At 42.0% G+C, this 12,834-nt stretch overlaps 1 protein-coding gene across 2 annotated transcripts in view; it reads right to left on the bottom strand.

The window, feature by feature from the left end:
- LOC112931419 (zinc finger protein 525-like) overlaps positions 1–9,928 on the bottom strand; it is a 43,994-nt gene extending 34,066 nt beyond the window's left edge. The window contains exon 1 of one of the 2 annotated variants that reach the window (XM_072759427.1): positions 9,287–9,928. Coding sequence is in view for 1 of the 2 variants with exons in the window: in XM_072759635.1 (XP_072615736.1) it covers positions 9,287–9,301 (15 nt within the window). In the remaining variant the exon portion in view is untranslated. The remainder of the gene's footprint in view (positions 1–9,286) is intronic. The other variant, XM_072759635.1, reaches the window with a different exon arrangement.
- Between the last annotated feature and the right edge of the window lie 2,906 nt (positions 9,929–12,834).

Below are 12,834 nucleotides of genomic sequence, written 5' to 3'. Positions count from 1 at the left end.
AAATAAAATCTTTTACAAAATCAGTTAAATGAGATGCAATCCCAAATGCATGTCCTAACAGCTTGGATTAATGAGGCAGAAAAAAGAGTGAGCAACATAGAAGACACGTTGATGGTAAGGAAGGAAGCTGAGGAAAAGAAGAGAAAAAGAATTAAGAGACCACGAGGAAAGGCAAAGAGAAATAAATGATAGCCTGAGAAGGAAGAATCTACATATAATTGGAGTTCCAGAAAATGCCAAGAGGGGCAGAGGGCCAGAAAGAGTATTCGAACAAATCATAGCTGAGAACTACCCTAATTTGGGGAAGGAAATAGACATTCAGATCCAGGAGATAGAGAGGTCCCCCACCAAAATCAAAACCTTTCAATACATCAATATTTAATAGTGAAACTTGCAAATTCCAGAGATAAAGAGAAAATTCTTAAAGCAAGGAGAGACAAGAGATTCTTAACTTATATAGGGAGAAATATCAGATTAACAGCAGACCTCTCCACAGAGACATGGCAGGCCAGAAAAGGCTGGCAGGATATATTCAGGGTCCTAAATGAGAAGAACATGCAGCCAAGAATACTTTATCCAGCAAGGCTCTCATTCACAATAGGGGAGATAAAGAGCTTCCAAGATAGGCAGAAACTGAAAGAATACATCACCACCAAACTGGCTCTGCAAGAAATATTAAGGGGGACCCTCTAAAGGAGAGAGGAAGTCCAAAGAAATAATTCACAAAAAAGAGGGACTAAATAGGTATTATGATGACACTAAATTCATATCTTTCAACAGCTACTCAGAACATGAATGGGCTAAATGATCCTATCAAAAGACTCAGGGTTTCAGACTGGATTAAAAAGCAAGACCCATCTATCTGCTGTCTGTAAGAGGCTCATTTTAGACCTAAGGACACGTCTAGCCTGAAAATGAAAGGTTAGAGAACCATTTACCATTCAAATGGTCTTCAAAAGAAACCTGGGGTAACAATCCTCATATCAGAAAAATTAAAGTTTATCCCAAAGACTGTAGTAAGAGATGAAGAGGGACACTATATCATACTCAAAGGGTCTATCCAACAAGAAGACCTAACAATCATGAATATTTATGCCCTAATGTGGTAGCTGTCAAGTATATCAAACAATTAATAAGCAAAGTAAAGACATACTTAGATAAGAATACACTGTGAGTAGGAGATTTCAACATGGCAGTCTCAGCAGATGACAGATATTCTAAGCACAACATCACCAAAGAAACAAGGACCTTAAATGATACACTGGACCAGATGGATTTCACAGATTATATATATCTGAACACAACTGAATACACATTCTTCTCAAGGGCACCTGAAACTTTCTCCAGAAGACACCACATACTGGGTCACAAATCAGGTCTCAACTGATACCAAAAGATTGGGATTCTCCCCTGCATATTTTCAGACCACAAAGCTTTGAAACTTGAACTCAGTCACAAGAAGAAATTTGGAAGAAACACAAACACGTGGAGGTTAAAGCGCATCCTACTGAAAGATGAATGGGTCAACCAGGAAATTAAAGAAGAGTTAAAAAGATTCATGGAAACTAATGAAAATGAAGACACAACTGTTCAAAATCTTTGGGATACAGAAAAAGCAGTCCTAGGAGGGAAATACATCGCAATACAAACTTTCCTCAAAAAATTGGAAAAAACTCAAATACATAAGCTAAGCTTGCACCTAAAAAAACTGGAGAAAGAATAGCAAATAAAATCTACACCCGGCAGAAGAAGAGAAATAATAAAGATTCGAGCAGAACTCAATGAAATAGAGACCAGAAGAACTTTAGAACAGATCAACAAAACCAGGAGTTGGTTCTTTGCAAGAATTAATAAGATAGATAAACCATTAGCCAGCATTAAAAAGAAAAAAGAAAAAAAAAGACTCAAATTAATAAAATCATGAATGAAAGAGGAGAGATCACAACCAATACCAAAGAAATACAAACAATTCTGAAAACGTATTATGAGCAGTTATATATAACCAATTAGGCAATCTAGAAGAAATGGATGCATTTCTGGAAAACCACAAATTACCAAACCTGGAACAGGAAGAAATAGAAAACCTGAGCAGGCCAATAACCAGCAAGTCATCAAAAACCTCCCAAGACACAAAAGTCCAGGGCCAGATGGTTTCTTATGGAAATTCTATCAAATGTTTAGAGAAGAAATAATACCTATTCTACTAAAGCAGTTCCAAAGGATACAAAGGGACAGAATACTTCCCAACTCGTTTTATGAGGCCAGCATTACCTTGATTTCAAAACCAGACAAAGACCCCACCAAAAAGGAGAATTATAGATCAATATCCCTGATGAACACAGATACAAAAATTCTCAACAAGATACTAGCCCATAGGGCCCAATATTACATTAAGAAGATTATTCACCATGACCAAGTGCAATTTATCCCCGGGATACACCCGGGATACAAGGCTGGTTCAACCGTAAAACAATCAACGTGATAGATCACATCAACAAGAGAAAAAAACAAGAACCATATGATCCTCTCAATAGATGCAGAGAAAGCATTTGACAAAATACAGCATCCATTTCTGATCAAAACTATTCAGAGTGTAAGGATAGAGGGAACATCTTTTTTTTTTTTTTCTTTTTAGAGGGAACATCTTAAAAGCCATCTATGAAAAGCCCACAGCAAATATCATTCTCAATGGGGAAAACTGAGAGCCTTTCCCCTAAGATCAGGAACACGACAGGATGTGCACTCTCACCACTCTTATTCAACATAGTACTAGAAGTCCTAGCCTCAGCAATCAGGCAACAAAAAGAAATAAAAGGCATTCAAATTGGCAAAGAAGTCAAACTCTCCCTCTTTGCAGATGACATGATACTGTACAGAGAAAATCCAAAGACTCCACCCCAAAATTGCTAGAAGTCATACAGAAATTCGGCAATGTGGCAGGATACAAAATCAATGCTCAGAAATCGGTGGCATTTCTATACACCAACCATGAGACTGAAGAAAGAGAAATTAAGGAGTCAGTGCCACTTACAATTGCATCAGAAAGCATAAGATACCTAGGACTAAAACTAACCAAAGAGGTAAAGGTTCTATACCCTAAAAACTACAAAACACTTCTGAAAGAAATGGAGGAAGACACAAAGAGATGGAAAAATATTCCATGCTCATGGATTGGAACAATTAATATTGTGAAAATGTCAATGCTACCCAGGGCAATTTACACATTCAATGCAATTCCTATCAAAATACCATGGACTTTCTTCAGACTTGGAACAAATAATCTTAAGATTTGTTTGGAATCAGAAAAGACTCCCAAATAGCCAAGGGAATATTGAAAAAGAAAACCAGAGCTGGGGGCATCACAATGCCGATTTCAAGTTATACTACAAAGCTGTGATCATCAAGACGGTGTGGTACTGGCACAAAAACAGACACATAGATCAGTGGAACAGAATAGAGAACCAAGAAATGGGCCCTCAATTTTATGGTCAGCTAATATTCAACAAAGCAGGAAAGACTATCCACTGGATAAAGGACTGTCTCTTCAATAAATGGTGCTGGGAAAATTGGACAGCCACGTGCAGAAGAACGAAACTAGACCATCCTCTTATACCACACACAACGATAAACTCAAAATGGCTGAAAGATCTAAATGTGAGACAAGAATCCATCAAAATCCTAGAGGAGAACACAGGCAGCACCCTTTTTGAACTTGGCCATAGCAACTTCTTGCAAGATACATCTATGAAGTTAAGGAAAACAAAAGCAAAAATACTACTGGGACTTAATCAAGATAAAAAGCTTCTGCACAGCCGAAGAAACAGTCAACAAAACTAAAAGTCAACCTACAGAATGGAGAAGATATTTGCAAATTACATATCAGATAAAAGGCTAGTATTCAAGATCTATAAAGAACTTAAACTCAACAGCAAAGAAACAAACAATCCAATTGTAAAATGGGCAGAAGACATGAACAGAAATTTCACCAAAGAAGACCTACACATGACCAGAAGCACATTAGAAAATGCTCCGCATCACTTGCCATCAGGGAAATATAAATCAAAACCACAATGAGATACAAGCTCACCCCAGTGAAAATTACAAGATAGGAAACAAGAAATGTTGGAGACGATGTGGAGAAAGGGGAACCCTCTTGCACTGTTGGTGGGAACATGAACTGGTATAACCACTTTCGAAGACAGTGCAGAGGTTCCTTAGAGTTAAAAATAGAGCTACCCTATGACCCAGCAATTGCACTACTGGGGATTTACCCTAAAGATACAGATGCAGTGAAAAGCGAGACACCTGCACCCCAATGTTTATAGCAGCAATGTCCACAATAGCCAAACTGTGGAAGGAGTCTCGGTGTCCATCGAAAGATGAATGGATAAAGAAGATATGGTATACACACACACACACAATGGAATATTACTCAGCCATTAGAAATAATGAATACTCACCATTTGCTTCGACAGGTTTGGATCTGGAGGGTATTATGTGAGTGAAGTAAGTCAATTGGAGAACAATCATTGTATGGTTTCACTCATGTGGAACATAATAGTGACAGGGTTTATAGGGGAAAGGAGGGAAAATGAGAGGGAAAAATTAGAGGTTGAGCAAACTGAGAGACTTCTAACTCTGGGAAACGAACAAGGGGTGGTAGAAAGGGACAGGGGATGGGATGTCTGGGTGATGGGCACTGAGGGGGGCACTTGATGGGATGAGCACTGGGTGTTATAGTATATGTTGGCAAATCAAACTTCAATTAAAAAAATATATATTTACATATAAATATATATATATAAATATATAAATATATATAAATAAATAAATAAATAAATAAATAAATAAATAAATATATATATATATATATATGAGAAAAAGTCCATTTGGAATACCTGGGTGGAACGAAAAAGTCCATTTGGAATACCTGGGTGGCTCAGTTAAGCATCTAACTCTTGATTTCGGTTCAGGTCATGATCTCAGTGTCATGAGATGGAGCCTTCTGTGGGTCCTGCACTTATTGCCAAGTCTCAGGGAGATTCTTCTTTCAGCTCTGTTTCTTCCCTCACTTACATGCATGCTCTCTCTTTAATTTTTTTTAATCTTTAAAGAAAAATCCATAATCCTAAGAAGTAGGTTTTAAATTAAGTCAATTCAAAAAAAGATCAAAGAACTTAAAGCAAGAATTACAACTATAAAATACTTGGAATAAAACAGGTATAAATCTTCCTAACTTTGGGTTAAGCAATGGTTTCTTAGATTCAACACCAAATCATATATTCTGAGTCTCATAAAAAATATGTAATTAATGATTAAATTTTTTAAAGTTCATTTTTAGTCACAGAAATGTACATGATGTGGCTTAAACATAAATTAGAATTTTAAATAAAGGCATAATATTGGATACCTGAAACTAATGTAACACTATATGTTATCTACCATGGAATTAAAAAAAAAAAAAAAAGAAGGCATCATTTAGCTACATAAGTTCCCTCAAGACGCATCGCAGTTATATTTGTTTATAGGAAACTGAACAGTATTGCATGCAGTGGAACAGTTTGGCATGAACCATAGTTTGGTCAAAGCCTCACAGATAAACGGTGGTGACAATGTTCTCCTTGGCATAAGTTCATATATCTTTGATTGCTAGCTCAAAGGCAATGATCATTAGATATTTGATCAACATTGCCACAGTACCCTTGGGAGACACTGTGACACCCCACAAAGAGCAAAAAGATAACTACTTATCAATCACTTATCAGTCAGAATCTCCTGATACCTTCTATCTCCGCATCCCTAGGACTTGATGACTGCTCTACTCAGTGGCTTAAATGGGCACGTCTGTTAAATAGCAGGACAGCACTGTAATGCATTAATCAAAGTGTTCTTCAAAAATTTTGTTACCTAGGGGGATCCCTGGGTAGCTCAGCGGTTTACCTAATAAACCCTCTCCATGGGTTAGTCTACCAGAAGTTTTCTATTTTCTAGAAGTGGGTTATCGCAGCAGAAAAAGGATATCTCAGACCCTAGGAAAACATGTTTCACAAGCAAAATTGCAGAAACTTAGGAAAATACAAAATCTGGAAGAGCCAAGTTTTGTCTGCATCCCTAGCCTAGGCAGAGTGCAGGAAGGAGAATAATGTAATACAAAAGAAGTAAAGCAAGGCAGTTAAGATTTTTCACGGTCTTTGAGAAAACTAAGACATGTTTCCCATGTAGAACTGGGTTTCAAAGAGACAATCTCTCTGTCCATTGTCTGTATAGTACTGCTGACTAATAGTCTCAGAAGATCCACCTACTGCCTCGTTATACTCCATATGTGGCAAAAGCAGGCATGACAAAATGGCTATGAGGCCTCGAGACAGTCACATGCAACCTTCAGGCCCCAAATGCAATAGAGGAGCACCCAATGCCTTCCTATCTCCTAAGAAGGTCTCCCAAACACAGGAACTGAGGAGAAAACCAGCAGAGGTCCTGGAGTCAGGACTATGGAAGAACTGATGGATCAGTTGGAAACACATGGAATCAAGGGTGGAAGGAGAGACCAGAGGGAAAGAGGACCCCTATGAAACAGCCCTCTCATTCCTCTCAAAGCCAAGGCACCAAAAAGGTCAGAGCAGCCAGATAATAGTGTTGCAGGTCATGATAAAGACTGCCTTTGTCTTTGCATCGGCTGGAATGCCACTGGGGGGTTGGAGGATATGTTTCTGCATGTCTGCAGAGTAATGGGGAAGATTTCTTTTGAGTGCTCACAAGTACTTTTCTTTTCCCACAGACCTCTCCTCTTTGGAGTTTCCCAAGCAATATTTGACAAAGGAGTTTCATATCTGACTATCTCAGCTGTTACCAGTGTTCACATCTTTGATATAGTCCCACCTACTATTTTCAATTTGCCCTCCACAGATAAACGGTTTTTATAAGATATACACCTAATCTTCCACAGAACAGGCAACACTGATTACAAAACTGGTGAGTGGGGGATCCCTGGGTGGCCCAGGGCGCGGATTCTGGAGTCCGGGGATCAAGTCCCGTGTCGGGCTCCCGGCGTGGAGCCTGCTTCTCCCTCCTTCTGTGTCTCTGCCTCTCTCTCTATGTCTATCATAAATAAATAAATAAATCTTTAAAAAAACAAAAACAGGGATCCCTGGGTGGCGCAGCGGTTTGGCGCCTGCCTTTGGCCCAGGGGGCGATCCTGGAGACCTGGGATCGAATCCCACATCGGGCTCCCGGTGCATGGAGCCTGCTTCTCCCTCTGCCTGTGTCTCTGCCTCTCTCTCTCTCTCTCTGTGACTATCATAAATAAAAATTAAAACAAAACAAAAACAAAACTGGTGAGTGATGAGTGAGGACATGACAGGGAAGATGTTTTACTTCTTAGTCCAAAATGTGTAATACTGTTCGGAGTTTAACCTTAAAACAAATATATACATTACAGCATGTGATATTTAAAGTAAAAGAAGGGGGCAGCCCCGATGGCTCAGCGGTTTAGTGCGGCCTTCAGTCCAGGGCGTGATCCTGGAGACCCAGGATCGAATCTCAAGTCCGGCTCCCTGCATGAAGCCTGCTCCTCCCTCTGCCTGCGTCTCTGCCCATCCCCCCATGAATAAAAAAAAAAAAAAACTTTAAACTAAAATAAACAAACAAACAAATAAAAAAATAAATAAATAAATAAAGCAAAAGAAGGGGCACCTGGGTGGCTCAGTGGGTTAAGCATCTGACTCGATTTCAGCTCTCAGGTCTTGATCTCAAGGCCATTGAGTTCAAGCCCCTACTGGGTTCCATGCTGAGTGTGGAGCCTACCTTAAAGCAAAAGAAATGTAGTATTTTAGTAACAATTGGTGGAAATGGAATTTGGTTCCAGCCACTATGATGCCAAAGACCAAGTTTTTTGCTTCGATATAATGGCTGAAACATTTTTACCTAAAATGTCTGCTACACAAAAGTCCCTGAATGAATGAGCATGGGGTGGTCATGCTGTGAGTGATGTTAAAGCATTTACTGTTAAAACAAATTATACATGGGAACGCTGGGTGGCTCAGTGGTTGAGCATCTGCCTTCAGCTCAGGGTGAGATCTTGGGGTCCGGGATGGAGTCCTGCCTCAGGCTCCCTGCGAGGACCCTGGAACTCTGCCTATATCTCTGCCTCTCTGTGTCTCTCATGAATAAATAAATAAAATCTTTAAAAAAATAACCAAATTATACAATAAAACATCCTTTATCATTGCAATGTTTCAGAACTTTCCATCCTAATCCAAATCAGTAACATTCTAGAGCTGGAAACATGCTGACTCACTTGTGTAGCTTCAAATGCCTCGCAAAATCAGGGACAACAGGTTACCCCTTCTCAGTCTTATTTTCCAGCTGTTCCTGCACATTCATGCACGTAAACATGAAGTTCTTTTTTTTCCTTTCCTTTTCCAAATTTGTATTTAAACTCTAGTTAGTTCACATGTACTGTAATACTGTTTTCAGGAGTAGAATTTAGTGATTTACGTATCAACAGGACAAGTGCCCCCCTTAAAACCCATCACCCACCTCCTTTCCTCCCTCCACCAGCCCTGTTTGTTCTCTATCCTTAAGAGTCTCTTAAGGTTTGTTTCCCTCTGTTTTTTCTCCCCCCTTCCCATATGTTCAAGTCTCATTTCGTCAATTCCCCATATGAATGAAACCATATGGTATTTCTTTTTTTTTTTAAGATTTTATTTATTTATTCATGAGACAGAGAGAGGAGAGAGAGAGAAAGAGAGACAGAGAGAGAGAGAGAAATGCAGAAGCAGGCTCCATGCAGGGAGCCCGACGTGGGACTCGATCCTGGGTCTCCAGGATCACGCCCTGGACTGAAGGCGGCGCTAAACTGCTGAGCCACCTGGGCTGCCCCCCATATGGTATTTCTTTCTCTGCCTGACTTATTTCGCTTAAAATGTGCAGTTCTTCTAAATGCTGCTCTTCAAGGAACTGACAGTGCACTCATATGCAACGCCTAAAACAATCCCCTCTGCCAACCTCGCTCACACGCAAGACCCACTTACGGGTTCTTATTCACACCTGAGTACCAAACCCTCCCCATGATGATCCCCCAGCAGGGCCTCTTCACAAGTTCCGAGTCTCTGGGTGGCGGTGAGATGGAATGTAAGTGGAGATGAAAGGCACTGAGGAAGATATGGGAAAGTCCGAGCAAACGTTATGGAGATCCCTTGAGAGTACACTACGAAGTCCAAAAAAAAAAAAAAAAAAAAAGCATTTCGGGAAAGAGAGAAGAAACAACCAAGACCGTGCATTCTACCTGGGAACGAGTCATTTCTGCCTCCTCTTCCTCTGGGCTTATTTCTCGGATAAGATCAGTCTTGACAAATGGACCTTGAGTGCTGAAAACAGGCTGTTCAATGCCTGGAATGAACTATGCCTCTTTCCTGGGACACAACCACACACAGAGGGAGGATCTCAACACGTAAGAAGACAGTCCTCTGCCGCTCGCTGCCCCCCGAGGGGCTCATGGACACAGAGACGAGCCATGAGTCTGTCTCCCCGCTTTTCTTCACGGCTTACTGCCCTGCTGGGAAGCCCATGCGTTCTGTAGCTGCAGTGGCCCTGACCCCACGCCGCACAGAACAGAGGCCCCCCAGCTTTCTGGATCTTGGAGCAATGGGAGCACAGGAAAGCATCCGAAGCAGCGGTCTCCACCAATCGAGGGGCTGTAAGCGGACGCGGACGCCGCGACCCGGGGCTGCCGGGACTCACGGTGGGCGGGAAGGCGAGGACTGCAGTAGTAACCTCCACAGAACCCCGGTGTGGAAGACTGGAGGCTGTGGGGCCGCGAAGCACGGGTCTGAAACAGAATATCCGAAATTCACTCACTCGAGCGTTTCTCACTCAGCTCAATTCACTTCCGAGTCTGCAGGCAACTGCGCAGGCGCGGGTGGAAGAGGCGGTTATAGGGGCGGGGCTTGGGCGGGGCTGCGTCCGGCGAGAGGCGGGACGTGGAGAGGGGTTGGGACTGGGCAGGAAGTGCGCGATAGGGGCGGAGCCAGTGTGGGGGCGGAGCCTTGAGTCCAGTCGCCCCGCCCCGCCCCTGGAAGTTTGTGGGTCTCCAACAGTGCTTGTTTCTCGGCTTTTTGATCGTCGTGGAGCAGAGCTGCTTCCTGCCTGTTAGAGGTTAATATTTCTAAACTTAAGGTGAAAGAGTAGAGTTATGAGGGGCAGTTATATTAGAAGCTGAGAGATCTCAACAAGCTGAGAATGGCTGAATTGAAAAGCTCTTGGTGCGAGCAGTTGGAGATAGAGTCTTGTAAGTGATGGAATGTGGAATGTGATGATGACTCCAGTGATCTGTCGGGGGGGCGGGTGGCGGGGAAGCCTCTCCGTGGACCTGCTTACAACAGTGGTTCAGGAAAGAAAGAACGAGACTCAGGGGGAATCCAGAGTCTTATAACTTAGCCTCAGAAATGACAGGCTGTTACTTCTGCCAGTTTCTGTTGGTGGCACAGATTTTCCTCTGATTGCTGCCCTCCGGCAACCAGTCGTCCTGCTTTTCCCTGGCCTGGCCAGGTTTCTGAGAAGCGGGATTACCGGCTAAAACTGGGAAAGTCCTGGCAGTGGAGCACACTAGCAGCTGTGCCTTCCCAGCCACTCTCCACCAGGTCTGCTCTTCTTCCCTCCTCCTCCTCTTTTCCCCACCTCTACCCTTTTTGTGTTCTTTCTCCTCCTATGTTCCTCTCCTCTTCCTTTTTCATTACTTCCAGGTGTGAAGAGAGTTTGGAGAACACATTCCTGCCATGGGTCCTAGTGACAATTTTGGTCCACAAGAAATGGAGATGGGTGTCACCCTCAAGTGTGTGGAGCTTGTTAGGTGGCATGACAGGAGATGAAGCCGAATATGAGAAAGTCCTCAGGAGTTCTTCCAACAGTGAAAACAAACACAAACCAGGTGAATATAGACAGGCTTCTCTCACTTTGGGTCATCTTTGTGCCCCCAATACCTGCAGTTGTTACCCCCCACCCCAGGACTGCTCACAGATATTTATTACCTGGGATGGGGTGGGTGGTCAATTACCAACTAACTCATCAACTGATGGAATTAGTGAAATAACGTAAGGTGTTTCCTGGAAGTCCCCAAACAGAGTGAGGTGATAAAGGGTCTGTCCACTGTAGCAAACTGACAAATTTGAAAAGGAATATACTATGGGCTTTAAGACAAGGTTATACCTATTTGGCTAGCAGAAATCTCATCCATTAGACAACAGCCAAAGCTGTGCTTGTTTAGATGCTGTGAAAATAATGAGAAACCTTACTAAAATGGAGTTAGGAACTTTTGGCAGGGGGAGCCCTAATGGAGTCCTACCCATCCTAATCAATTGCAGACCCAATAGGAAAACATGGACTTGCCCTTGCACTTGGATTCTACTCTACTACTCCAGCCAGAGGAAGAGATGCTTTCCTAATCCCCTCAGTCTGGGCAACAGTTCAATCAATGAAAAGCTGCTATACTTTGAACTCCCAGTTTACACCAGTGGACTGAGTTTGTCATGGCCTTCCTAAAATAACTCTTTTCTCCTTAAAAAGTGTTCCTCTCCAAACAGTGTATGTTCTCATTCATTTGGGGTATATAAATAATAGTGAAAGGGAATATAAAGGAAGGGAAAAGAAATGTGTGGGAAATATCAGGAAGAGAGACAGAACATAAAGACTCCTAACTCTGGGAAACGAACTAGGGGTGGTGGAAGGGGAGGAGGGCGGGGGGTGGGGGTGAATGGTTGACAGGCACTGAGGGGGACACTTGACGGGATGAGCACTGCGTGTTTTTCTGTATGTTGGTAAATTGAACACCAATAAAAATTAATTTATAAAAAAAAAAAAGTGTTCCTCTCCTGGGATGCCTGGGTGGTGTAGCAGTTAAGCATCTGCCTTCAGCTCAGGTCGTGATCCTGGGATCCGGGATCCTGTCCCACATTCGGCTCCCTGCAGAGAGCCTGCTTCTCCCTCTGCCTATGTCTCTGCCTCTCTCTCTGTGTGTCTCTCATGAATGAATAAATAAAATCTTTTTTAAAAAGTGTTCCTCTGCTTTGTTCCCCATTCTTGTTAGAGTTTTGTGGCAACTTGTTTGTCCCAGACAAACAGACTGGTAAAATCCAGTCTACTAGTCTGTTTCTAATGTGAACATGGTGGAGAAATGTGGAAAGATGATGAGGCTAAATGGCCACGAGCCACCCTGGGACTATTGTGGACTTTATCTTCACTTAATCTCAACCTACCAGCTAGAAAACAGAACAATGAGAAACCTGACCTTGAATCACTGGGGACCATTTCAAATTAATTACGGTGAAGATTGAAGCAATATAGATTATATTGGTGATGTGTGAGAAACTGGTGTACTGATTCCAACAAATTCTCTGTACAATAGCCCCTATGACACTTGAAAAGAGTAGATGGCTCATGGAGACTAACAGGCTATTGAAGCTTAAATAAAGCAATGCCACCCATGGCATTAGCAGTCCCTCACATTATCCCAACAGCGCAAGAATTTCAGCATGCCTAGGGAGACTGGTTCTCATTGACTGTGCAAATGCTTCTTCTCTCAGCCTTATATAAGAAAAGGGCTAACTGCAGTTGAGCTTTGAGTAAGAAGGACCTTAGTTTACATTTACTCTATTGCCAGTTACCTGAATTCACCAGTGTGCTGTCTCAATTTGATTAGGAGGGATTTGACTTTGATATAGGTACCAAGTGTAATAATACGCTATCTTGATGACATCATAAGAATAGCAGAAACTGAAGAATAAGCTACATAGAACTATTCTAAATGCTTTAGTGGCACCAAAAGAGACGTTGTTAAAT

The sequence above is a fragment of the Vulpes vulpes genome, chromosome 1 (genome assembly GCF_048418805.1).
Source record: "Vulpes vulpes isolate BD-2025 chromosome 1, VulVul3, whole genome shotgun sequence".
NCBI lineage: Eukaryota > Metazoa > Chordata > Mammalia > Carnivora > Canidae > Vulpes > Vulpes vulpes.
Note: the sequence above shows the minus strand (reverse complement) of the source record. Positions and strands in the feature narration are given on the sequence as shown.